This window comes from Bombus pascuorum, chromosome 2, assembly GCF_905332965.1.
Source record: "Bombus pascuorum chromosome 2, iyBomPasc1.1, whole genome shotgun sequence".
Taxonomy (NCBI): domain Eukaryota; kingdom Metazoa; phylum Arthropoda; class Insecta; order Hymenoptera; family Apidae; genus Bombus; species Bombus pascuorum.
In genome coordinates, this window is record NC_083489.1 from 22,991,754 (window position 1) to 23,014,497 (window position 22,744).

A 22,744-nucleotide genomic window follows, 5' to 3' on the forward strand; every position below is an offset into this window, starting at 1 on the left:
TTTTTAGTCCAAAAGTTGCTCGTTTGTTAGGAATATACTGGTTATATGGCAGTCTATCTTCCCATAGCATCACGCTTTCATTAACGACGATATTTCTTTCTGGCCGATACGCGCTTTGAAAGCGTAACGGTAATCTGTCGATAACAGGTTGTACTTTGTACGTTACATCGATGTCTTTTCCATTTATTTTTCTCATTATCCTCGTCGTTAAAATTTAAGAATCGCAGGATTCGCAAGAATTTGTCTCGTGACATAACGTTTCTTATAAATTGAAAGCTGTACATGGGATCGGTATTCCAATACATAGAGATCGTAGGTAAATGGACTATACACGTGTAAATAATAATAGGGATGGCGGAATACATATCAGTAACGGTAATATTATAAGGAAGCCTGGAGAAACCGTATTTCTCGAACGAAGCAAAGGAAATATCCCGCGTATTCGTTTATTAGTCAACGATATTGCGTCGACATATGTGTCTCTTTCGTGTTCCAAAGCGATTAACAACATTTGAACCTGAGATATTTTGTTCAAAGCATCGCATGAATAATATACCGTGAGGTATTTCGTATAAAGCGTTATACGAAACGACATTGCGTTGTAAAATATTTCCTTCTCAAATACGAGAGGATTAAAAGGATAAACATAACAAATGGAATATTGAAACGACGAACAGAATAACAGAGACTGTTTACTTGGAGGTATAAAGTCTGATGAATTTGTTTTGTCCTTGTTTATCTTATCGATTTGAATTAAACGTAATTACCTTTACGTAATTATTATGAATACCTTGTACAGAAACCACTGTACGTTTCAAAAGTCTAAGAAATGAATTTTCGTTTGCAAATTTCACCTATAAATTAGTATACACAAGCAACTTGTACATGCAGATAGAGAAATTCCACTTATTTCCTTGCATTTTGTTTTAAGGATGAAAGGATAAAATGGCTGAACGTAATAATCCTTCTTTCATACCAATTTAATGTAAGAATCGTATCGTTGAATAAACACAAATACCTACAAATCGAAAAATTCTGTTTAAATGAATATGTATGTATACATGCATTTACAATCAAGTTCCATGAATTCGTATCCATGAATTGAAATTATTTTCATATATTCGAGAACAAAAGGACACGTATTTATACGTAACTATCGATACTATCGATTTATACGTAACTATATACATATAAGGAAAAGGTATGCTTGTTTCTTTCGTGAAATGCAGATATACACAATTACGTATAATTTCATGGTAAATAAATGTTTAAATAAATATTGCAGAGAGTAATTAGTCGATATACCAATAAGTATTTAAGTATTTATAAATATTGTCTACCAATAAGTATTTATATTTTATTTATTTCATATTTTTAATTTTCTCTTTACGTCAAAAGTTCTCTTCTTCTATCTCAATTATCCCAGAACTTTTCAGGTTTTTCGGCGAAAAACTTTATTGTATAATTTCTTGTGTCGACCAAAGAGTTACAGTCTTTATCATTAAGGGAATTTTGTAATGACCTGAATAGGGGAAAATTTGAGGGTCCAACGTCTGTTGAACACGGTGGGCGTGCTTCAACATCTTTTGTCGAGTAATCAAAGACGCGCAAAGCCACGCATTGTTCTGACGAAACTGAAACTTCTGGACGTTTTTGTTCAATTGCTGTCTCTAATTCGTCTCATTGCGAGCAATATCTTTCCGAATTTATCGTCTGGTCGTTTGTCGTCATAAACAGCGGATATATTGTTTCCTACTTGTGTAGCATTTTTGCCTTTTCGGTAAAAGAAAAGCATCAAATGCCTATAATGCACTTTGTTTCCTTAAAATATTTAGATTTGAAACTAACAAAAATTAATGTATTCTAAGCAAGCCTTTTTCTAAAGATGCATCAAATATCACCTTTTACGATATGTACACAATTCATTTGTTTTCAATCATTCTGATATATTCAGACCTGTTTTAATGCCACCTACTGAACATCGGCACGAAATTTCCCAACAACCCAATGTATCATGTAATATATAATTTAAATATCTTTATAAAACAATCTCGTAACTCCTGTATATATTGCGTATGATGGAGGCAGACATAGTTTTGCTTCTTTCTCCTTTTTATAATTTATCACGTGTCTGATAAAATCTCATACGAATAGTTCATAGAAATAACTCAAATCTAATTTCTATATCACAATATCGAATCTTGATTCTGTAAGTATGATAATATAACCATAGTGTTCAAAGAATAGGAAATCAAAATATATGACTATTTCAGCTTGTTGAAACAGTTTAATAATATGTAAAAATACAATTTTATAGTTTACATGTACATCTATGTTTATATATACGTAAGTACATATATACCATTGATCGTTTTAGATAATAAATGCTGTAAACATACTGTAAAATAAAAATAGGGATAAATAGAAGCTTTTTAAGTTTATGTAATATGTAAATAGCAAATCTGAAAGATCCTAAGAAGTGTATCAGAAAAAGTATAGAATCCAAAAATGACCAAATATTATTTCATTTTATAAGAGTTTTATTTGAAGAAGCTATTACATCTTTATATACTGTAACATTAAATTTGAATACAAGTTTATCTTAGGATAAGTTAAGTTAGTAATTTTGTTATATACGTACATAAAATAATACAAAATATATAAAACTAAATTCTATTTGTTTGTTGCTCATATTCTGGAAATATATAAGTGGAGTATAAACATATAAACATATTGTGGAGTTCTCTGATTTTAATACCACCCAATATCGATAAATGTCATATATATATATATATATATATATATATATATATGCAGTATCGAGGGAAAACCCTAAGAAATTGAGATCTACTTGACCATGGATTGTTCACGTCTCTGAAACTTGTGCGTGCCGGGCATACCGGAGTCATGCTATAAGGGGAGGCCGTTAATTAATTGAGAAGCGAGTATTGTCAGGTTGCCAAGGAGTGTGGTCAGCGTGAAAAAGAGCGTTGGAACCGTTGTAACGAGAGTAGCGAATGACAAATGGTGACTACGTGTATATAGATTGGCCGTACATCATACTTGATTTTGTGTTGACGTGAACGATATTAAAAACTACTAGCACTATACTCTCCCCCATTACATTACACGATATGTACACACACACACACACACACACACACACACACACACACACACACACACACACACACACACACACACACACACACACACACACACACACACACACACACACACACACACACACACACACACACCATATATCGTGTAATGTAAAACTTATATACTCCTCTCCGTACCTCTCTGTACCCCTCGGATCAATCTTTGTTTTTAAAGAGAGCTATTCATTTACTTCATACCTCTATTAAGTACACGTCCTTGCCCTGACCGTGACCGCGTCCCATTAATCTAGGGCATCCATAAATCTAGGGCACCCATAAATCTAGGGCACCCATAAATCTAGGGCACCCATATTCGGATTAAATCATAAATAATTATTTCTCAGCTTTATTATTTAAATACAGCTATAATAATAATAAAAAAAAAAAACTGGACTAAAGTATCGGGGACCTTTCCAAACATTTCAAAAGAAAAACTCCAATGTCCTTTCATCTCCGACATATATGTATATATATAATATGTCACACCTACTTTTATCATCAAGTGACATTAAAAAACACAATGTATTGCGTTATCACATTCTCTGCAATTTCCGTATTATTAGCGAGAAGGGAGGTAGTATATTCAGGTAGATTACGAAAGGAACTAATATAATTGTGCTCGACAGAGATGTAACAGGTGCAACTACGCTGCGTGTTATTCATAACGAACAGTGCTTCGGCATCTCGAACATCTACACATCTTGATTTGCAAATAGCTATGCACAGTTGCAACAGATTTAATAAGGTCTCAGAACACTTAACTCGTCCTTCAACGTTTTACAACTTGCAAGATTTCTACGTTGAAAGATACATTATCAATTTGCCAATAAGTTACTTTCAAACACAAACTTATTATTTGTATATTAATTGTTGTTAATATCTTCTCTAATTATAGATATACTTATTATTATTATTTTTTTTTTTTTTTGCATCGTAATAATTGTTATTACGCGTTTTCTTATTATCTGAATGATATAATTTTATTACAATTATTAAGTTGTAAATACTGAATTTATTCAAAAATAATGAAGCAAAGATAATTGTTCAGAATCAATTAAATGTATGAAGCAAATTCAATACATTGTACATTATGCATCGCAACATTTCTTTCGTTACAAAAAAAAAGTTATTAATTCATGAATTTAATTAGTACTGATTAGTATTTTTCTTCTCAACTATAAACGAGTTATATAAGACCTATGCTTAATGAAAGGATATATCTGTTACCCACATAAACTCGTTATTCTCAATAAATTGCAGACATTCGATATTTTATTAAGTTTCCTCATCCACTAGCAGCAGCTCATCAATAATGAAAGTTCGTTATTGATCCAAGAATTGATATATCATAAAGAGTATGTGCGTATAGCAGCATCGAGAAAATGTTCAAAATCGTTTCTTTTTTCTTTTTTCTTCGAAAACGAAGCGTCTTCGACTTGTTCTCTCACGATTATATGAAATAGATACAATGGCTCATAAAAGTATTTTGCAACTACTATTTTTATGATAGAAAAGCCAAAAACCAATCTGAAAATATACATAAAAGTTATTTACAAACATATATATTTAATAAAGATTAGCACACAGCATTAATAGCCTCCTTGGTATGCCTAGAAAAAATCTCAAAAGTGGTTCCAGTAAATATTTAGGCTTATTTCATACATATGGAAAATGTTTGATGAAATGTTAAATGACTGTTTAAATACTTTATTGATTTCTACAAAATATCTGCATACTTGTGTTAGGTGTTTTGTAATATCTATGTATATTTTCAGATTTGCTAAAAACTTTACCAATATAGCTATGACAATCGGATTTTGTTACAATACTAATGACATTTCAAAATGTTTCTTTCAAGACATATAGTATAGTATATTCATAAAAGGTGTCTTCTGCAAGAATATGAATACCTTCATGAGCAACTGTATAAAAAGAATGCCGTTACTTGACTCCTATTTTAATCTTCTAAAAGCTTTCCTGATCTTTCGTGGATTGAGTAATCGAGTGGGACTGATCATTGGGCGGTAATTGATGGTGGCAGTATTTTGTTGTACTAGAGTAGACGCAGTATTTCGTTGTACTCGAGTAGACGCAATATCTCGTTGTACTTGAGTAGGTGCACTAAAACAACACATGGCAACACATTTTTTTATGGAAAAAAGATCCTGCTATTAATGTGTAAAATAATTTTATATTTTGTACATACTTAAATTCATAAACACTAAAACGGAACGATGGTCTAGTATTGGGATTAAAATTAAATCCTTCGGACTGGATTGAACCAGGTTCCTAAAAAGGAAATCATATATTAATCATAATAATGTTAATCATTTGTAAAACACAATCATTAACATAGTTGGTATCGCGAACCTCTAATATACTACAATACAATTTTGTAAATTTCTTTCTATACCGCTGTAAAAGTGCTTTCAAAAATAGGAATACAGTAACTCTTATCAGGTCATCGCATTATTCGAAATACTGTTTATCGATAAGTCATGATAGTCATATCTTATGATAGTAGCAATGGAATTTGAAAATGTTACGTATAACGTATATAATATTAGGTTGTCCGAAAAGTTTCTTTCGTTTTATAAGGAAATAATAGATGCACAACATTTTATTTTTATTATATTATTTTACTGAATTTTGAATGAAACGAAAGAAACTTTTGCGACAGCCTAATCTATTGCTAAAAGATTTTTACGAATGTTCGGTGTGTACAGAAGAGTGTACAAAGGGTGTACAGAATATAACAGAATAAATCGATTATCGAATATGCTAGGAATTTTTTCAGTGACTTAATACTTTTAGTTTACTTACAGCTGTATGATCTCCTGGTGACGAATCAAAATTAAACGCGCATTCTAGAGGAATAGATGATGAAGTAGACAATTGTTGACTTTGGGTAACAGGTTGCGATGTAGAAAATGAACTTGTAGTTGGACATTGCGGAAATGCTGCTAGTTCCGGATTAGGTCCGTTAAATGTATAATCGGTGGAATCAATCGATATTTGAATCTGAGTCGATACAGGGGGTATCATATTCGTAGGAAAATTGAATCGAGTCCCAGGCATTACAGCCGGTTCAGTAGGAATGGCGTTAAATATAAATTTTTGATGTACACGTATAAGAGGCGTTGACTCGCCGGTAGACGTTCTAACAGTACTATCACCAGATACTACTGATGTCACTGACAATGTGCCACGTACAGTTGGCATCCCGAGTGTTGTATTATATGTTGTTTCTTTTTGGTTTGTTGGTGTTGAATCGCAAGCTGCAGGTTTATTTTCTAGCACTGGAGAAGTGCAAGATTTACGTGAAATTGCGCCACCAAATTCACATTGTTTATTAGATAAACTAAAAGTAGCTGGTTTTAAAATTGATGATTTGGATGTTTCAGACTTATGCAAAGTTTGTGCTGCAGTAGGTACTTGGAATGCTGGACTTGATAATGTTGTTGTCGTTGTTGCTTTCCAACAGAAAGGCGTAGATCTACTCTCTGCGTTATCACGCGCTGACTCTTTACTTTCTGACGTTGGAGAACCAAGAAACTGACTCGTACTTGTGTCACCAAATGAATATTGTTTTTTAGATAAACTAAAAGTAACTGGTGTTAAAATTGACGATTTGGGAGCTGGAAATTCAAGGTTATTCCATTTATCGGTCCATTCTTCTTGGCATGCACGTGAAACTGGTTCAAGTGTTTGTGCAGTTTTTACGTATTTATTATTTGACAATGTTAGAGCATTAAAAGCGTTGGAAATATGTAATGTATCTACTATTGCACTAGAAGTCTTAATCGCTGGAAATTCTGGCATTGAGTCTTTCTTCAGATTTTCTGAATCTTGCTTTACATCGGCCTTTGCATCATCACCTTCAATTCTTCGAAATTTATTTCTATTTTCTGAGATCGACGAAGCTGTATTTGTATTTTTTCCTCCTTCAAACATGTCGCATATAAAGTTACTTTTAGATATTGTAACATCAATCTCCTGTTGGCCATCTCTGTTAATATCAAATTTAACATTGGCAATATTTGCAGAGATAGATTTAGTCGACGTTGTACCTGGAAATGATTAAATCCTGATAGCAATATTAGCAGTAGAGTTAGCTATATTACAATTTCGACAAAAATAACAGAAATAATCGAATTAACAATTAATGCAGTGAACTGTATAGAAAATGTTTTATTATATATTTCACATATTTTTATAATGTCTTCCTTTTTTAATTGTCCTCGTAATATTATACAAATTCGGAAATTTTAAATTGTACAAAATAGTAGGTCACATTAATATTCGGACCGTCTAAACCAGAATTACTTTTTAGAAATTGGACCAGAGGACTTGAATTTCTTGGAGAAGTTAAAAGGATTAGATTACCAAATGATATGGAAGATAGACTTGGAAAGAAATTGCAATTAGTTGGGATTGCGAAGAAAACAGTAATAGTCATTTGGCATGACATTTTTATCTAAACCTGTAATGACTATTACGATCTTCTAACGATACGTTTCGTAGACTTATGTAGGTTATGTACATGCTTCAAGTTTCATCGAAATCAATTGATGCAGAAAGATGTAAGAATTGTTAGATAGATGTAGAATTGATAGATGTGGAAAACAGGTTTCGTTATTTGCAATTTTATACATATTGCAGTTTTCGCCATTTTGAATATTTAGTTTATACCAATATTGATCGACGAACATTGAGCGCACAGTAGGGGCTAATTAATCAAAATGAAACATTTCATACCACATTATTTACGACGATTAAAAGCAGTTCAGTGAGCATTTAAAGGATTAATCACTTAGAATATAACACGATTTACATATCCACATTTAACACATAGTTAGACAAGCAGAATACACAAATCTGTAGTTAACAGTTATAAATCAATATGAATGATATATGAAATTCGAGATAAAACACAGGATAACCGAATAAGCCAACGCCCAAATCACGTTGAGTACACTCGTTCCCGACAGCTCCGAGCTACCCTCCTACCCAAAAGGAGGCTCATACCTCGACATATGCCTAACAGATGCGCGACTAAAAATCCAAAACTTACGACCAAATAACACGCTCAAAACCCTAGACTACGACAGCGACCATAAAGCCATACTCTTACAGATAAACAAAAACACATCCGACTACCTAACACTTGAAACACAAACCGAAACCCCCAAGTACAACTACAAAAAGACAAACTGGAAAAAATTCCAAAAACTACTCGATCAGAAATGCGACCTAAATATCTACAACAACGTCAACCTAACAAACAGACAAATCGACACATACATAGACGAAATCGAAAAACACATACAAAGCGCACTCCAAAAATCCGTCCCAACCTACAAACAAAAAAACTCCTGCGATCTATATATCAACAACAAAATAAAAGAACTACAACGAGACAAAAGCTACATACTCTCCAAAATAAACAATATAAAACACAACTACTCTTACGACAAAAGAGAGGAATTAGAATACCTAAAATACCTACTACACAAAATAAAATTACAACAGAAACAAGAATTCGCAAACTCTATAAACCTCTACTGGTCAAACAAAATAAAAAATATCTCCAAAAACGACTCAGCCAACATGTTCCCACAAATAAATCAAATCTTCAGACCGAAAGAACAAAACCCCAGCACCCCGCTCAAATTGCCCCCAGAGAAAGCTCCCCTCATCCAAGAAGCAGGTATAGAGATACACAACACCAGCAAAGACACCGAGAATAACTTCATAATAACTAAAACAACAGAAAAACTAGACATCATAGGCACCCACTTCTCCAAAACACATACCCAAAACGAACACATGGGCCGAGAAGAATTAAACAGAATCATCATCGCAGAAACGAACAAACTCAAAAACGAAATAGAACAAGACATAACGCTAAACAAAACAGTCTGCACGTTCTCAAACGAAAACACCTCAGACAATCCCAAACAACCAGAAACAGAAATAAATTACTTTACAAATTATAACCAACTAAACAAAATCTTCGCCAAGCTAAATAATAAAAAATCCTCCGGCTTCGACGGCATCCCGAACATCTCACTTAAGCACCTACCAAACAAAATAAAATGGTACTACACAGTAATATTCAACAATGCGCTAAACAACGCATACTTCCCGAAAAAGTGGAAAAAAGCCAAAATAATAGCAATCACAAAAAAAAATAAAGACGGCTCATCACTCACAAACCTACGACCAATAAGTCTCCTCCCCAACATAAGCAAAGTATTTGAAGTAGTCATCAATAACCCCCTAACTACATTCTGCAAAAAAAAAAACATTATACCAGAAAACCAATTTGGCTTCCGACACAAACACTCCACACTACACGCGACAAACAAACTCACGTCAGACATCTGCTGGGCACTAAACGCAAAACAACGAGTAGCCGCCTGCTTAATAGATCTCGAAAAAGCCTTCGACACAGTCTGGACCACAGGCCTCATTTATAAATTAATAAAAAAAAACTTCCCGAGATACTTAATCAAAATAATATGGGACATGATTACAAACAGAACATTCCTAATGACCGAGGACTCCCATACATCGAACAAAGAATTCACCATAAAAAACGGACTCCAACAAGGAACTGTAAACTCCCCGCTACTCTTCAACATATACAACAGTGACATATTAAACCTGTTCGACATGAACAAATCTACCCACAAACGCTCCATAGCCTTCGCAGACGACCTAATCATCTACGTAACAGGCCGCAAAACTAAAACAATAAACACAGACCTCCAAGAACTATTCGACAAAATCAATGATTACTACCACACATGGAAACTAAGAATTAACGCAAACAAATGCGAAAGCATACTGTTCAAACCCAAAACCAGCGAAATCGGCCCAGCAGAAAGAAAACACTGCAAAAATTTCCAATTAAAAGAAAAGTCATCCGAAGAGACAATCATACCACACAAAAACTGCGTAAAGTACCTAGGCATAAACATAGATGACAAACTAAATTACAAACAACACATAGAAACCCAACTCGCCAAGGCCAATAAAGCATTCTGGAGATCAAAGAGACTATTTTACTCGAAACAGCTCAAGAATAATGTAAAAACATTATGCTACCAAGCTCTAATTAGACCAATTATAACATACGGTTGCCCAATCTGGTACAACATACCAGCATCGCTAATGGAGAGAATCCGCGTTTTCGAAAGAAAATGCATTAGAGCTTGCCAAAATGCGTACAGATCCGAACAGAGCGGATACAAAAAATATATAAAAAACAAAAAAATCTACGACCTAGCCAACATTCACCGCATTGACTGTCACATACTAAAACTAGCAAGAAATCATTTCGCACAAGCGTCAAAAATAAAAGAAAACAGCCTAATCTTCAGCGGCTTATACCCAAACGTACAATATTACAAAAACACAATGAAAACAGGCTACATCCCCCCAGAAGCGTTCCTATACCTAGACGAAAAAAATTACCTCCAAGACCAAAACAATATCCCGATAATTTTCCACATAAAAAGAAAAATAGGGATAAAAACGATACTCTACGAGGAAAACCTAAACGGACTGACTGCAGACACCAGGTGGAGGTACAACATGGCCCTCCCCCAAAAAGACACTAAAGACAAACACAGAAGAAACACAAAAAAATATTGGTGGATTCCAAACCCATAAGAAAATATAAGTGAAAACTACCAATTTGACAAAAAAAAAAAAAAAAAAAAAACCATTCTACCACCGTATAACCTAGATGTAAATACTGTAAATATGTAAATACTATAAACAATTGTAAATAATATAATTTAACACCCCCCTCCCCTTCCCACTCATCCCCCCCCCCAAAATCCCACAACGCATAAAAGTAATACACCGAGGAGTCCTGTTTTGCGGCCAAGTTTCAGGACAAAATACAACACACACAAGAATACACAAAAATCACGCACCAATGCGACTTAAACCCAAAAAAAAAAAACAAAAAAATAAACGCAAAAACCTAAAACCCACGACACATATTAGACCATGGCTACGTCGTACCGACGCGTATCGGTACTTTTGCCTAATCCACCCTACAACCGAAATTCATTGTTTATTGTGAATAACATACACATGTAATACTCATCTTCTTGGACAATAAACGTTATAAAAAAAAAAAAAAAAACACTCGTTCCCGTCCGAACACGAGAAACTTAAGCAACGCTGGGCACGGGTGGGGTAGTACTAAGATAGGTGATCACTAGGAGGAGGGAACTGCGTGTGGTGTTGGTTTTTTCAGAGGAGATCAGCCCAACATTGAACTGGTTGAGAAGATGAAGCGAGCAGTAATTGAACGAAGAAGGAGATATACGGAGCATGAAAAAGGACAACCCTGATGATTGCCGACGCCCCGGGTATATTTTTACTGGGGTTGTCAGCCCTCAAAGCAGAGAAAGGAGGGCGGGGAAGGGTTTTTAGTGGGTATGGCAACAACATCATCCGCCCGAGTCCCCCACATAACCCCAGTGATGCGGGTCAATGGGTATGCGTAACAGCATTTTTTTCCCCTCCTCGCGCAAAAAAAAGAAAAAAAGGACAACCGAATAAAATAGCCAAGCATAATATGATAGTTTGATAATGGAATCTTGAAGCAGTTTCCTTCGTTCAATGTTACACTATTTTCTTTTACTATTTATGAACAAGGCAATTGTCGAAATGATTGCAAAATGTATTATAATAAAACAGATCGTATTTTTACGGATTGGCAGTTGTGACCGATTTGTAGATTTGTTTAACAATTGCAGTGACATCGTGATGAATTGTGGGGATACACTCCGGCATAATACAGGCTCAGAATCGCGTAATGATAGAAAAACTTTTCCTCCTTTTCCTTTTTTTTTTTTTTTTTTTTTTTTTTTTGTGTTTTTTATGTTTTTTTTTTTTTTACGAGTTTTTAAGATCATCATTTTCCGAAAATGGAATTCTATCGTATGTTCTTTTATATTTTCTCTAATCGTTACATTTATTTATTCTTTATAGAATAATATTAAGATTCTTTGCCTTAAAATGCCTTCGTACTTACGTAACTCATTTTGAGATAGCAGAGGCATGATCATTATGAATATGTTTTCACACACGGACAATAATTCAGTCACGTAGCAGGTGGCAGGTAGCAGGTACATAAAACATATAATTTAACAAACACGAAGATGGCACCCAGCTGGGGGCAGCCACCCACCTGCTATATTTTATTTTTATTCTTTTATTACCAATAAATAAGATATAATATTTTACCAAATGTCCTTCAGGACAAATTGTAAAAACCAAGATAAACTAAAAAAAGATAAAAAAAAAAATAAAAAAAAATAATAAAAACGTAGCATGCAGAGCTGAATTTTATCTGTCCACTTTGAAGAATCACTACGGTTGAAACGAGGATAAAAAGTCGCATTTATGTTGTTTCATTTTAGTACACACAAATGGAAACAGCGTTTATCCGTCGCATCTGTGCGAAGTGAAATATAAATTCGCCGAAAGCGACGTTTTCCGACGAATTGTTCGCTGTATCGATCCGCAGTGAGAGAGTGTAAATTTGACTTTACTTAGAACTCGCAACTACGAGGAACAGTAAGTAATTCCAACATAGAAATTCTCCACGAATTCCAATCTAAAACCTTAAGATCCTTAATAAATGCACCTTTGTACGTAAACCCTCCAATTAGTCAACTACTCGAGTTGTTGGAACAGATCCGCAGGCTAAAAAGACATTATATCTTATACCTAAGCACTAGATTCAAATAGAATCAAATATATTATAAATACTTCTTAATCATGTTATAGTACCACGTCAGATAAATTTATTTAAAATTCTCTAACGAGAATTGATTGTAAAATAAACGCAAATAAAAAAAAAAAAAAAAAAAAAAAATATAACTTGACCAAACTACTGACCGCGTTTGACTGACCGCGTCTATACAAAGCATCTGTCGATAACTGCTGCTTAAAACAACTGCAAAACGATTGACAAAGGAAACTAATGTATAAGCATCTTTTGTGTGCTTTATTGATACCGTTCAACGTTCAATATTTTTCATCATATAATTGCAATCCTCTAAAGTTACCTCGAGAATATCGGTATTAAATAACTATTTAATTATTTGGTTATAACTAAAAGTTCCTAACATAATTACAATGTTTCATCTACTTTGTTACAAATGCGTAGCTGATAAAGTTACCTTATTGCAATTACGACGCAATAACTGCAAAATAAAGACTGTACGTATACTTATATTATAAAAATCGTGCAAATAGAATAACAACGGATTGGTGTCCATTTTTTTCTTTTTTCTTTTTTTCTTTTTTTTTTTTTTTTTTTTTTTTTTGGATTACCGATAACTGATAAATTAACGTATTACGAACGTTTTACAGATTAAAACCACTAACAAGCTTTAGGATTTTTATCTGATTTTAGTAAGCACGGTTACCTTCGAATAACAGTAATCCTGTTTTCAACTGTGCATTTTTACACCCGGATGAATATATACTGAAGCAATCGCTTGATAAGTAAGTTTACCGTTTGACAAGGCACATCCTTGATAAGATCCTACTTACTACCAGTATTATATTCCACTAATTATGGATTAACGAGGCAGCCATTCTACATGGCAGTATAAGCAGGAAATGTAGAGTAGGATTCGTTTATACGATACTAGGTTAAAATTGACTTGAACTTCCCTTGAAAGCTTAAAATGGAGTTAAAATCTTTGCCAAATATGTCTTGAACTTGTATGATTCTGAATTATTTATTAATTCGGTTTGGTTTCTAAAGTGGGAGTGAACGATCGATAAAAGGTTCTACATCCTGAAATAAGTCAAGAATTTATAGAATGTGTTTTCACACGGCGCTTAAGTGAATACAGGCAAAAGTGAATCAATAAGAGAAGTTATTCTGCATTTCAAACTAAATCGAAAATGTAGAATAAAATTTCATAGTACCGTTTCTGGGAAAATAAGATTTGAAAATTTATCGAGTAGACGTGCAGCAAGTCGATTCTTAATTCAACGCATTAAACTCTATTTTCTTAAAGACGAAGCTTTACATAGAAGAAACTTGTTTTACATCTTTATTTTCGCAAGCATTAGCCAAATTCACATACATTAAACGAATTCGATTCTCTTGAAAAATCAGATAAATGGAAGAATGTTATTCTTTACTGCATACTTTTTACTTATTTTTGGAGATGGAATACCTCGTATTCCACATCTATCCTTCAAATTTTATTTTCCGTATAATATCTCGTATAATTTCTCGTACTAAGATGCAAGCAAGATGCTAGCAAGCCGCCCTTGAGAGAAGGTTGCTAGCGGGAAGCGTCGTTCCGAGAAAAGTAGATTTCCCGTACCTCCTCTTAGATGGATGGTAGATTTAAGGACTTATTAAAAATAAAGACTATTTGTCCGTTTGAAGGATTTTAATTAACGAAATTCTAAGAATTATAGCGGGTGTTCGGTCTAGCTCCCGTGGTGTCCCGTGGAAATGCATCGCCATCTGGTAATTATCTTGCCCGAAGAATAGGGTCTGTGTGTGGCGAGCCTCGGGGTAGATATCCATTACAACGTTCACTGTCAAGTATCGCTACGACTATTTCTTTTTAAAGGGAGCTATACAATTATTCTGTACCTTTGTTAAGTAAAACGTTTATTCCGTGGTCGTGGCTGCATCTGACAACCAGTTATCGCCTCGAATCCAAACTCGTTATCGCAAATCTCACACAATTATAATCGATTTAATTCACAAAGGTTTATAATAATCGGTTTAATTTATAAAGACAGTATTGGGATATTTTTCAACGAATTCCAAGGGGGGAGGCCCGGTGTCCTTTCATCTCCGACATATTTATATATATAGAGGTTTTCACGTACGAAAAGTTAAATTTATATATATTCTATACAATATTCCATAGAGTAACATTAGAAAGCGTTTTGCAATAATATCTTCAATCGTAGTAGTGTACATGTTCTTCCACTTAATTTCAATTTCGATTATGCTTTGTGAAAAGGCAGTAGTTCCTACGCTCGATAAGAACATAAAATTACAAATTTCACGTTTTCAACATTAACTGATAATTTAACGGGTAAAACCAATTTTAACGAGCGTTCGATCTAATCTTCAAATCACGTGTTTTTCTATAAATGCATCGAACCACTTCGAAACAATGATGGAAAGATTTTACGATAAAATACAAATATACATAAATATCTTAATAATTACCGTTAATAATTACCTAAATCGTCTAACAATATAATCACGCGCTATCCATTGCAACACGAACCAAATACGCTTAACTTTCAGATTGTAGAAGTTTGATAAAACGTTTTTTCATATATATATATATATATATATATATATATATATATATATATATATATATATATATATTTCGTTGCATAATTTCGATACGAGATTAAATATTTCTTGTTTGAAGTAAAAATAGCAAATAAAAAGATTAATTACTCCAAGTAACTTTATTTGAAAATAACGCTTGAAAACGAATTATTATTGCTAGAATTGCATTTAATATCGTGCAAATATACATACAATTTCGCCATTACTAGCTTTATTACACATTCTGCAGTAGGTATTCTCAGAAGTAGGTATTTAAACTAAATACTGCGAGATAGAATGCTTGTCTTGTGAACAATTTAAGTTTCCAAGTCTGTGCAAATTATTGCGAAGCTTATAAAATGAGGTATGTGAGATATTCATAAGCTTATTCCACGGAATTTAATACACGGTTATACTGTAAATTTAATGCTTGAAAAGAGGAAGGTTTTTCTTCGAGTCGGGTTGTATACTACCGCATAAAAATTTAATCCTTTACACCACGTTAACGTTTAGATACATTATTTCATTATATATTTCGTCATATACTTTGCAATATATATCGCAAGATATATTTTATTCGCAACATTATTGCAATGATTTTATTCTTTATAACCAATATTGCAATATTGTATTTAGAAGTATTAGGACATTGGTGTGAAATTTGACGATTAACATGCAAAATATAAAAGTCAGAGTATCAACAGAAATCCACTTATATTTTCTCACGTGATCTGTAATTAGAGGTAACTTCAAAATCGTAATTTTATTTTTATACTTCCATGTATAATTCGTTAATTATTATAATAATCTTATAATATAGAATCACTTATTAATCAATCAATAACCGCTGTATACATACCTTGTAGTTTTATCTTTGTATCATTATTTCGTAATATGTTGGATGTAATTTACGATAATGTTATTGTATCTTTATGTTAAATAATGTATTCTACTTATTAACTTGCAGTATGATATGATTATGTATTATAATTTAGTCGCTGGAACCGTGTCATTTGCTATTGCCAATAATTAAATTCTGGACGTTTGTGCATATTAAATTTACAGAAAACGTATGATATACATATATACGCATATAAAATATGCGCAGTGCGTCAGCAGTACGTCAGTACATCATACAAGCTAATATGTCGAACATTATTATACATATAATATTTAACGATCAATATTTAACAGCACTTCTATAATTATTCTGATATGCGCAGTTTGCGCGATAAATTATCAGGTTTTTGCCCAAATTTGTAAATGTCAACTGATGAAGTTTATGCAGAACAAGGACGTAAAGTTGGATATTCACTATTATACACGTATAAGATGACAGTTGGATACTGTTGAAAATATTGATGATAGAAAAAAATGTTAAGAAAATCGAAAATATTGCACGGGGAAGAAAATTTAGTGTAATTGAATTTTTTGTACGAGGGCATTTCAAGTTCGCTAAACATAATGATGAATTCAACGACTATACTCATTCAAGGTCATTCAAAATCAATCTAAGTCACAGAAAATTTGGTGGTGTTCGTGGTCGATTTTACGAAGCCCACAAGGATTCTCTGTTGCTCGGTACATATTTCCTTGTTCCTTTGATTTTGTTAGTTATGGTACACGGTCGCTATCTACGAGGTTCCGCGAAAGGAAATCTACGTGGGCCATTCGTTTACCTTCTCGGTACATTATGTCAAAAGTAAAATTTTGTAAATAAGCCCACCACCTGTAAACCCCGTCATTCACTTTATTACTGGTTCCCTTCAACGAATTACAATCAATAACAACAAGAAATTCCCGTCCATGTAGATAGTGGCGAAAATGTTTAACGGCGTTTACAACTGCCAACGTCTCTAGTTCATACGAATGATACGTAGAATCCACGGGACTAGTTTTCTTACTATACTATACTATTCTATTAGCCGGTTTTTACCGTCGACCTTATTGGTCAAAATAGCCCCGTATCCACGCGATCTAACGTTAGGATGTAATTCTATCGGATAATTAATTAGGGTCGAACATCATTTACGCCAGTTCATCAGTCAGGACGGAAATTACCTTTTGGCTTATATTTTCATGTTTATCTGTCCAATTTAAGGTAAGCAACAAGATACGAGTAGGCGAGGTCGCCCAAGACCTTGGGAACAGCCAAACGACGTCGTTACGTACTCGTATTGCCCGTTGGGGGTGAAAACTGCTGTACATTCTGTAGAATTAGGATGAATGGGAATTTCATGGAACTCGCTGGCCATGTTCGGGCTAATAAGAGGTAGAAGATATCGATCCGCGACAGTATTTTTATTTAGTTCCCGAAAATCTACGCACAATCTGTCCGAGCCGTCCTTTTTCTTTACGAGTTTTCTTTACATAACCGTGAATTACTAGGCCTTATAATTTTTACTCTAATTAATTCGCTTATTCTATCACGCATTATTCTTCGCTCTTTCTCGCTCAATCTATAAGGGCTTCTTCCTTGCGCGGCAACGTTTGGATCAATAAACCGTATTTCTAGCTGGCTCGTATCTACACGAGAGCGTGGGAAGCCCGTAACGAATGAACTTTTGAACTTTTCGAGAACAAAGATCAAACGACTTTAACCATGATCAAGTACCTCGGTATCAACTTCATAAACATCGATCTTCTTCTCAGCGGTTTTGTCACAGACATTAACAACTTTTGTTTTACAAAGAGCAAGACATTTTCTGTAATATTCACGTTAAAAGCTTGTCTTAAAATTTCACGATCAATCATGATATCATATTCCAAGTAAGTAACTATCAGCAAGGACATGAAAAATGATCTCCCATGTAAAACCATTAATACATACTGTGAACAAAATTTGTGATGTACATTTAATACAAGTGTTTTCTATCTATCCATCGCAGTATTACTAAATCACTCATTCTTTTGCCGGAAAATTTTGGGGCTACGGATTCTTCAATTAGTGAGCATTCAGCTCCCGAAACGATGTTAAATTGGAACGATTCACCCAGATGATTTAATCTACCAATTGGATCTTCCTCTACGCGGGAGTCTACTCGACGTTCGTTATTACAATCGTAGTTTTTCCTCCACAATAACGGACAATTAGGCGCGACATATCCCTTCTAGCGGCACTTGAAGCAAGATGCCGTCGATGATGTGGCTGATCGGTTTTCATCAGAGTTTCGTATATTCTTCACCTGCTCCAATTTTATCCTCTTGCGACAACCCGACATTCGATGTCCGTAGTGGCCACAGTGATGGCACTTTATCCGGGGCTTTCTGACGAAGCCGTCGGCTTCTCCTCGTCGCAGAGAAATCACATTTCACTCTGAAATTGATCTTCCGTCTCTATGTCATTCGTGAGTGCTAGTCGTTAGGAGAGTCGATCTTGTAGACCGAGGCAAAGAGCGGCGGCATTAATTATTTCGGCCGTCAATAAATTTTGCCATCTTGTCTTCAGAAGGGAACGGAGACGATTATCGTAAGCTCCTGAGGATTCGCTCTTCGACAGTCCTTCCTTGTATATCTCCATTAGCGCCGAGGTCGCCGTCTCTTGGCCACCAAAACGCGTGATGAAAAGTTCATTAATTACCGGCTAGGTAATTTCTTCATCGTTCAGTACTTGCGTAATCCAATGCGCTGCAGAACCCTCTAAAGCACGATTCAAGGCAGAAAATAACTCGCTGCCTCGTAAAGGATTTTCTTTCATCATTAGGTTAACGATTATGCACCATGCAGCCGGGTCGGCGCTCACGATACCGGGGTTAAAACGTGGTAGCGTTAAATTTCAAAGTCCGCCGCTCGATCTTTGTTCTCGCGGCTGGGTCAACTCGCGCACAATAGGTCACGAGCTGTTGCATCGTTACAATCGGCACTGATCCCACTTCTGTGATGTCGGGTTATCATTAAGATTAAAGTTAGGGGCATATAACGAATCTTCAGAGGAATTATTCATCGTTGTCACACAATCGAGGTAACGTTTATTAACACAAGTATGGATGTGACAATAACTATATAATAAGTATGGATGTTCGATAACGAATCCGCTGTCGACGGGATAACAGATGTACTTTGCTTAATTTTTTTCATTTTCAATAACTATCATCGACGATGGAAATTCTTTTTGACTAAGAATAATCACTAGCGTTATCGGCGATAAAAAACATTTTTGGATTATTTCTGACCAAATGGTTGGCAAAGCTGATATACATCTAAGAACAATTTATTTGTTATATACATATATGCAAAATGCAGAGGATAGTCGTAGTACAATCGGAAACAGGCTGATTCTACATGAAAAAATAAGTCGAAACTGTAAAATAAAATTTGTTCATATGACGCTTCGTTTCTGATCAAATTTTCAAAATCAAATTTGAAAATTTGTCAAGCATACTTTAATTTTCCTATGTTTTTCCTATATTTTTTTACTTATTTTCAAATGAAATTTAAATCCCTGTCGATTATTTACCCTTATCCGGAATTAAGCAAATTTAGGTATATTTGTCAAATCTTCAAAGTCGATTTTCTTGAAAGCGAAGCCGCAGACGAACGAATACCATACGAAATTGCTTTCATATTTTTCACGTGGAATCACCCCTGCCGGGTCGTACTGCGACTACCGCTCCATCTCGTGTAATAAAATTTTTCGATATGAAATAGCATTTATATTAACTTTTATTCTTACAGTAGATTTCAATTTAATATCTATAATTCGAGAGGGTAACATTTTTGTCCAAATATTGGCTTCGTAAAGACGTCAAAATCCGTAAACGTCAAGCTTTGACAAATAATTTGAAACTTGGTAAACTAGATTTGAGACTTGGTAAACTTGGAAACTAAGATCTTTCAATTCGTTACGTTTCTACGTTCTCGTGATCCCACGAAAAACAGTTTACAAGCTTCAACGTTCCGTCTCTCATGTTACAACCCCTGGTTAACTCCCCAATCTAATTTTTCTGCGCTGATTTGATTCGCTTGCCGAGCGGATTTCAAATTGTATCTACCGATCGATTTGTTGACCAGGCACGTTTCACTTTCGCGACACGACGACTGCGTTTATTCGCAGCAAACGTATTACGTTACATGGAATGTAAAAGCTCCAACACGATACGAGAACAAAGAGGGGCTCTAGTCCCGTTGAAAATGTTTCCGCGGTCGAGGCATACGAGCCGACTCTCCACCTCACTCGCTTTTTCCCTGCCTCGTCCATGATAAAACCAATAGATCGCCTTGGTCGAACAGGAAAAAATTTGATCTCATCTTGTTAATATGAACGTTCCTCCTCCTTAAGCACCAAATGCCGAAGATTTTATGGAAATGGCACGGCTGTTATATTCCTTCGAGGGGGAGCAATGATCGCATAGGCACTATCGGTTTCCATTATACGTCTCGATTCCATATTGTCGATCGCCTATTTGAGGGGGTTGAACGATAGGCGGAAGTATCAGAGGTCGAGGGTTGAAGCTTAGGGAAACGGAGATTGTAACTACAGGTCGGTTAGAGGTATTGCATCGTAATGTTCCGTTGCAGTGTACCGTTGCTCGTAAGTATAGTCCATAAACGTTGGTAATCTGTGACGATATCATTGATAGCTGATAATGTATCTAGGCAATTGAAACGATTTGCGACAACATTATTTAGATTTATTTAAAGTGTAGAAATTAATGGTAAATATGATTATAATTAGAAGTCTAGTATAGTAATTAAAAAAACTATTGGCACATACTGTTATTCTCCAATGAAGCAGTCTTCCGTCAGATTTTGTTCGTCAAACTTTTGTAACCATATTAAAGTACTACTGATATGAAAATGATATTGATAATGAAATGTAGTATATTTTGACCTAATTAATTAGCATGTAAATGCTGTAATAAATAGAATGGTATGCCGATAGTTTCTGTAGCCACGTGTGCCTTTTTATGCAATCACCAAACTATAATAATAAATTATCTATTAAAAAACAGCAACATTATATTTTCCCATCTAGCGTGTACAATTTGCTATTTAAATATCGCTGATTTTAATATCGGAAGTCAAATTACAACTTACAAAGAGATCTGCAAGATTTCTCTTTATCTAATTTATAATCAAAAGATTAAAAAGTTAAAAAATTTGTAGCTGAAGACTTCGTCAATAGTTTTGTAATATTTTACGATTACAAACACCAGTTTTATCGTTGCGTATTAGCTTCGAAAAATTAATTCAATCCGACCATAATATATTATTATATGAAACTAAAGTAATTACGAATGTAGTTATAATAATTTATTCTTAATTTTGTAAAATATACATCAAAAATAAACAAGTGTCTTAATACTTTTTAAGAGTAATGCACACTTTGGTCGATTTGTATGAACAAGACACGAATGCTACTAAAACACATGGTAGAACAAATAAACATCCAGGACCACTTTATTCTCTGTTACAGTCATCCCTGAATATCATAACAGCCTGTTATGCCCGGAGCTATCAAATATTATGGAAGAGTCTTGTTACCGAAAGAATCCATTGTTTTTAGCTCACTCGGTGATAAAGCTATATATACAGTAGATATGATGGAAACGGATTGAATAAATTGATAGATAGAATATTGTGATTAACCGAGGCAATAATATTTAATGTTATTTAACATCTAGATCAATCAGGTATTCAATTCAATCAGTACGACACTGATATAGTTTTAAATGAATAATTATTCCACAACAGGATTATGAAAGATGATTAATTCATACGTTTTAGTAACATTCGTGCATTGTCAAGACAAATCAATTAACATATCCAAATACATAGGAGCGAAATCCTACGTAAACATTACAATTTGGTTTAGACACATGTTTAATTTCAGAATATTATAATTTTAATTGATGTTCTACACTTTATACGACGTATGTTATTAATAATAACATGCACAGATTTTGTTATATAGTATACTTTAATGTCACGATCGTTTATCATATATATGTGAATTTTTAACAAATTAAAAACGGATAAAACGTAGAATATAGATAAATAAATATGACGGATGTAAGTGCAATGAAACAAATCAGCCTATTTCTACAACAAACTGAAATTTAACTTTCAGAAAGACTTTTAACAAACTAGGATTTAACCTAGCCGTTTAGAATGTTGTTCATCCTTATAAAAAGTAACCAATTTTTGTTCTCTTTCCATCAATCACGTACGTATTACGCGCAAATTCTGTCAAACATTTTTAAATACAAAGTGTAAG

At 34.1% G+C, this 22,744-nt stretch overlaps 2 protein-coding genes across 2 annotated transcripts in view; both read right to left on the reverse strand.

Annotated features, from left to right (window-relative positions):
* Positions 1–22,744, reverse strand: part of LOC132904607 (putative serine protease K12H4.7) — an 85,304-nt gene that overhangs the window by 58,247 nt on the left and 4,313 nt on the right. The gene's annotated exons all lie outside the window — the stretch shown is intronic.
* Positions 3,138–7,836, reverse strand: LOC132904721 (serine-rich adhesin for platelets-like). The gene is made up of 4 exons (XM_060955434.1): positions 7,818–7,836; positions 5,988–7,234; positions 5,371–5,453; positions 3,138–5,285 (listed from the first exon to the last, which is right to left on the reverse strand). The coding sequence occupies exons 1-4, from the start codon at positions 7,834–7,836 to the stop codon at positions 5,117–5,119; spliced, it is 1,518 nt and encodes a 505-aa protein (XP_060811417.1). The 3' UTR covers positions 3,138–5,116.

Bases quoted from the DNA above. Each gene is read 5' to 3' on its own strand.
- LOC132904721 (XM_060955434.1), bottom strand. The intron at 5,454-5,987 runs GTAAGTAAACTA...TTTCCTTTTTAG, and splicing joins CACCAGGAGATCATACAGCT to GAACCTGGTTCAATCCAGTC. The intron at 5,286-5,370 runs GTATGTACAAAA...GTGTTGTTTTAG, and splicing joins TTTAGTGTTTATGAATTTAA to TGCACCTACTCAAGTACAAC.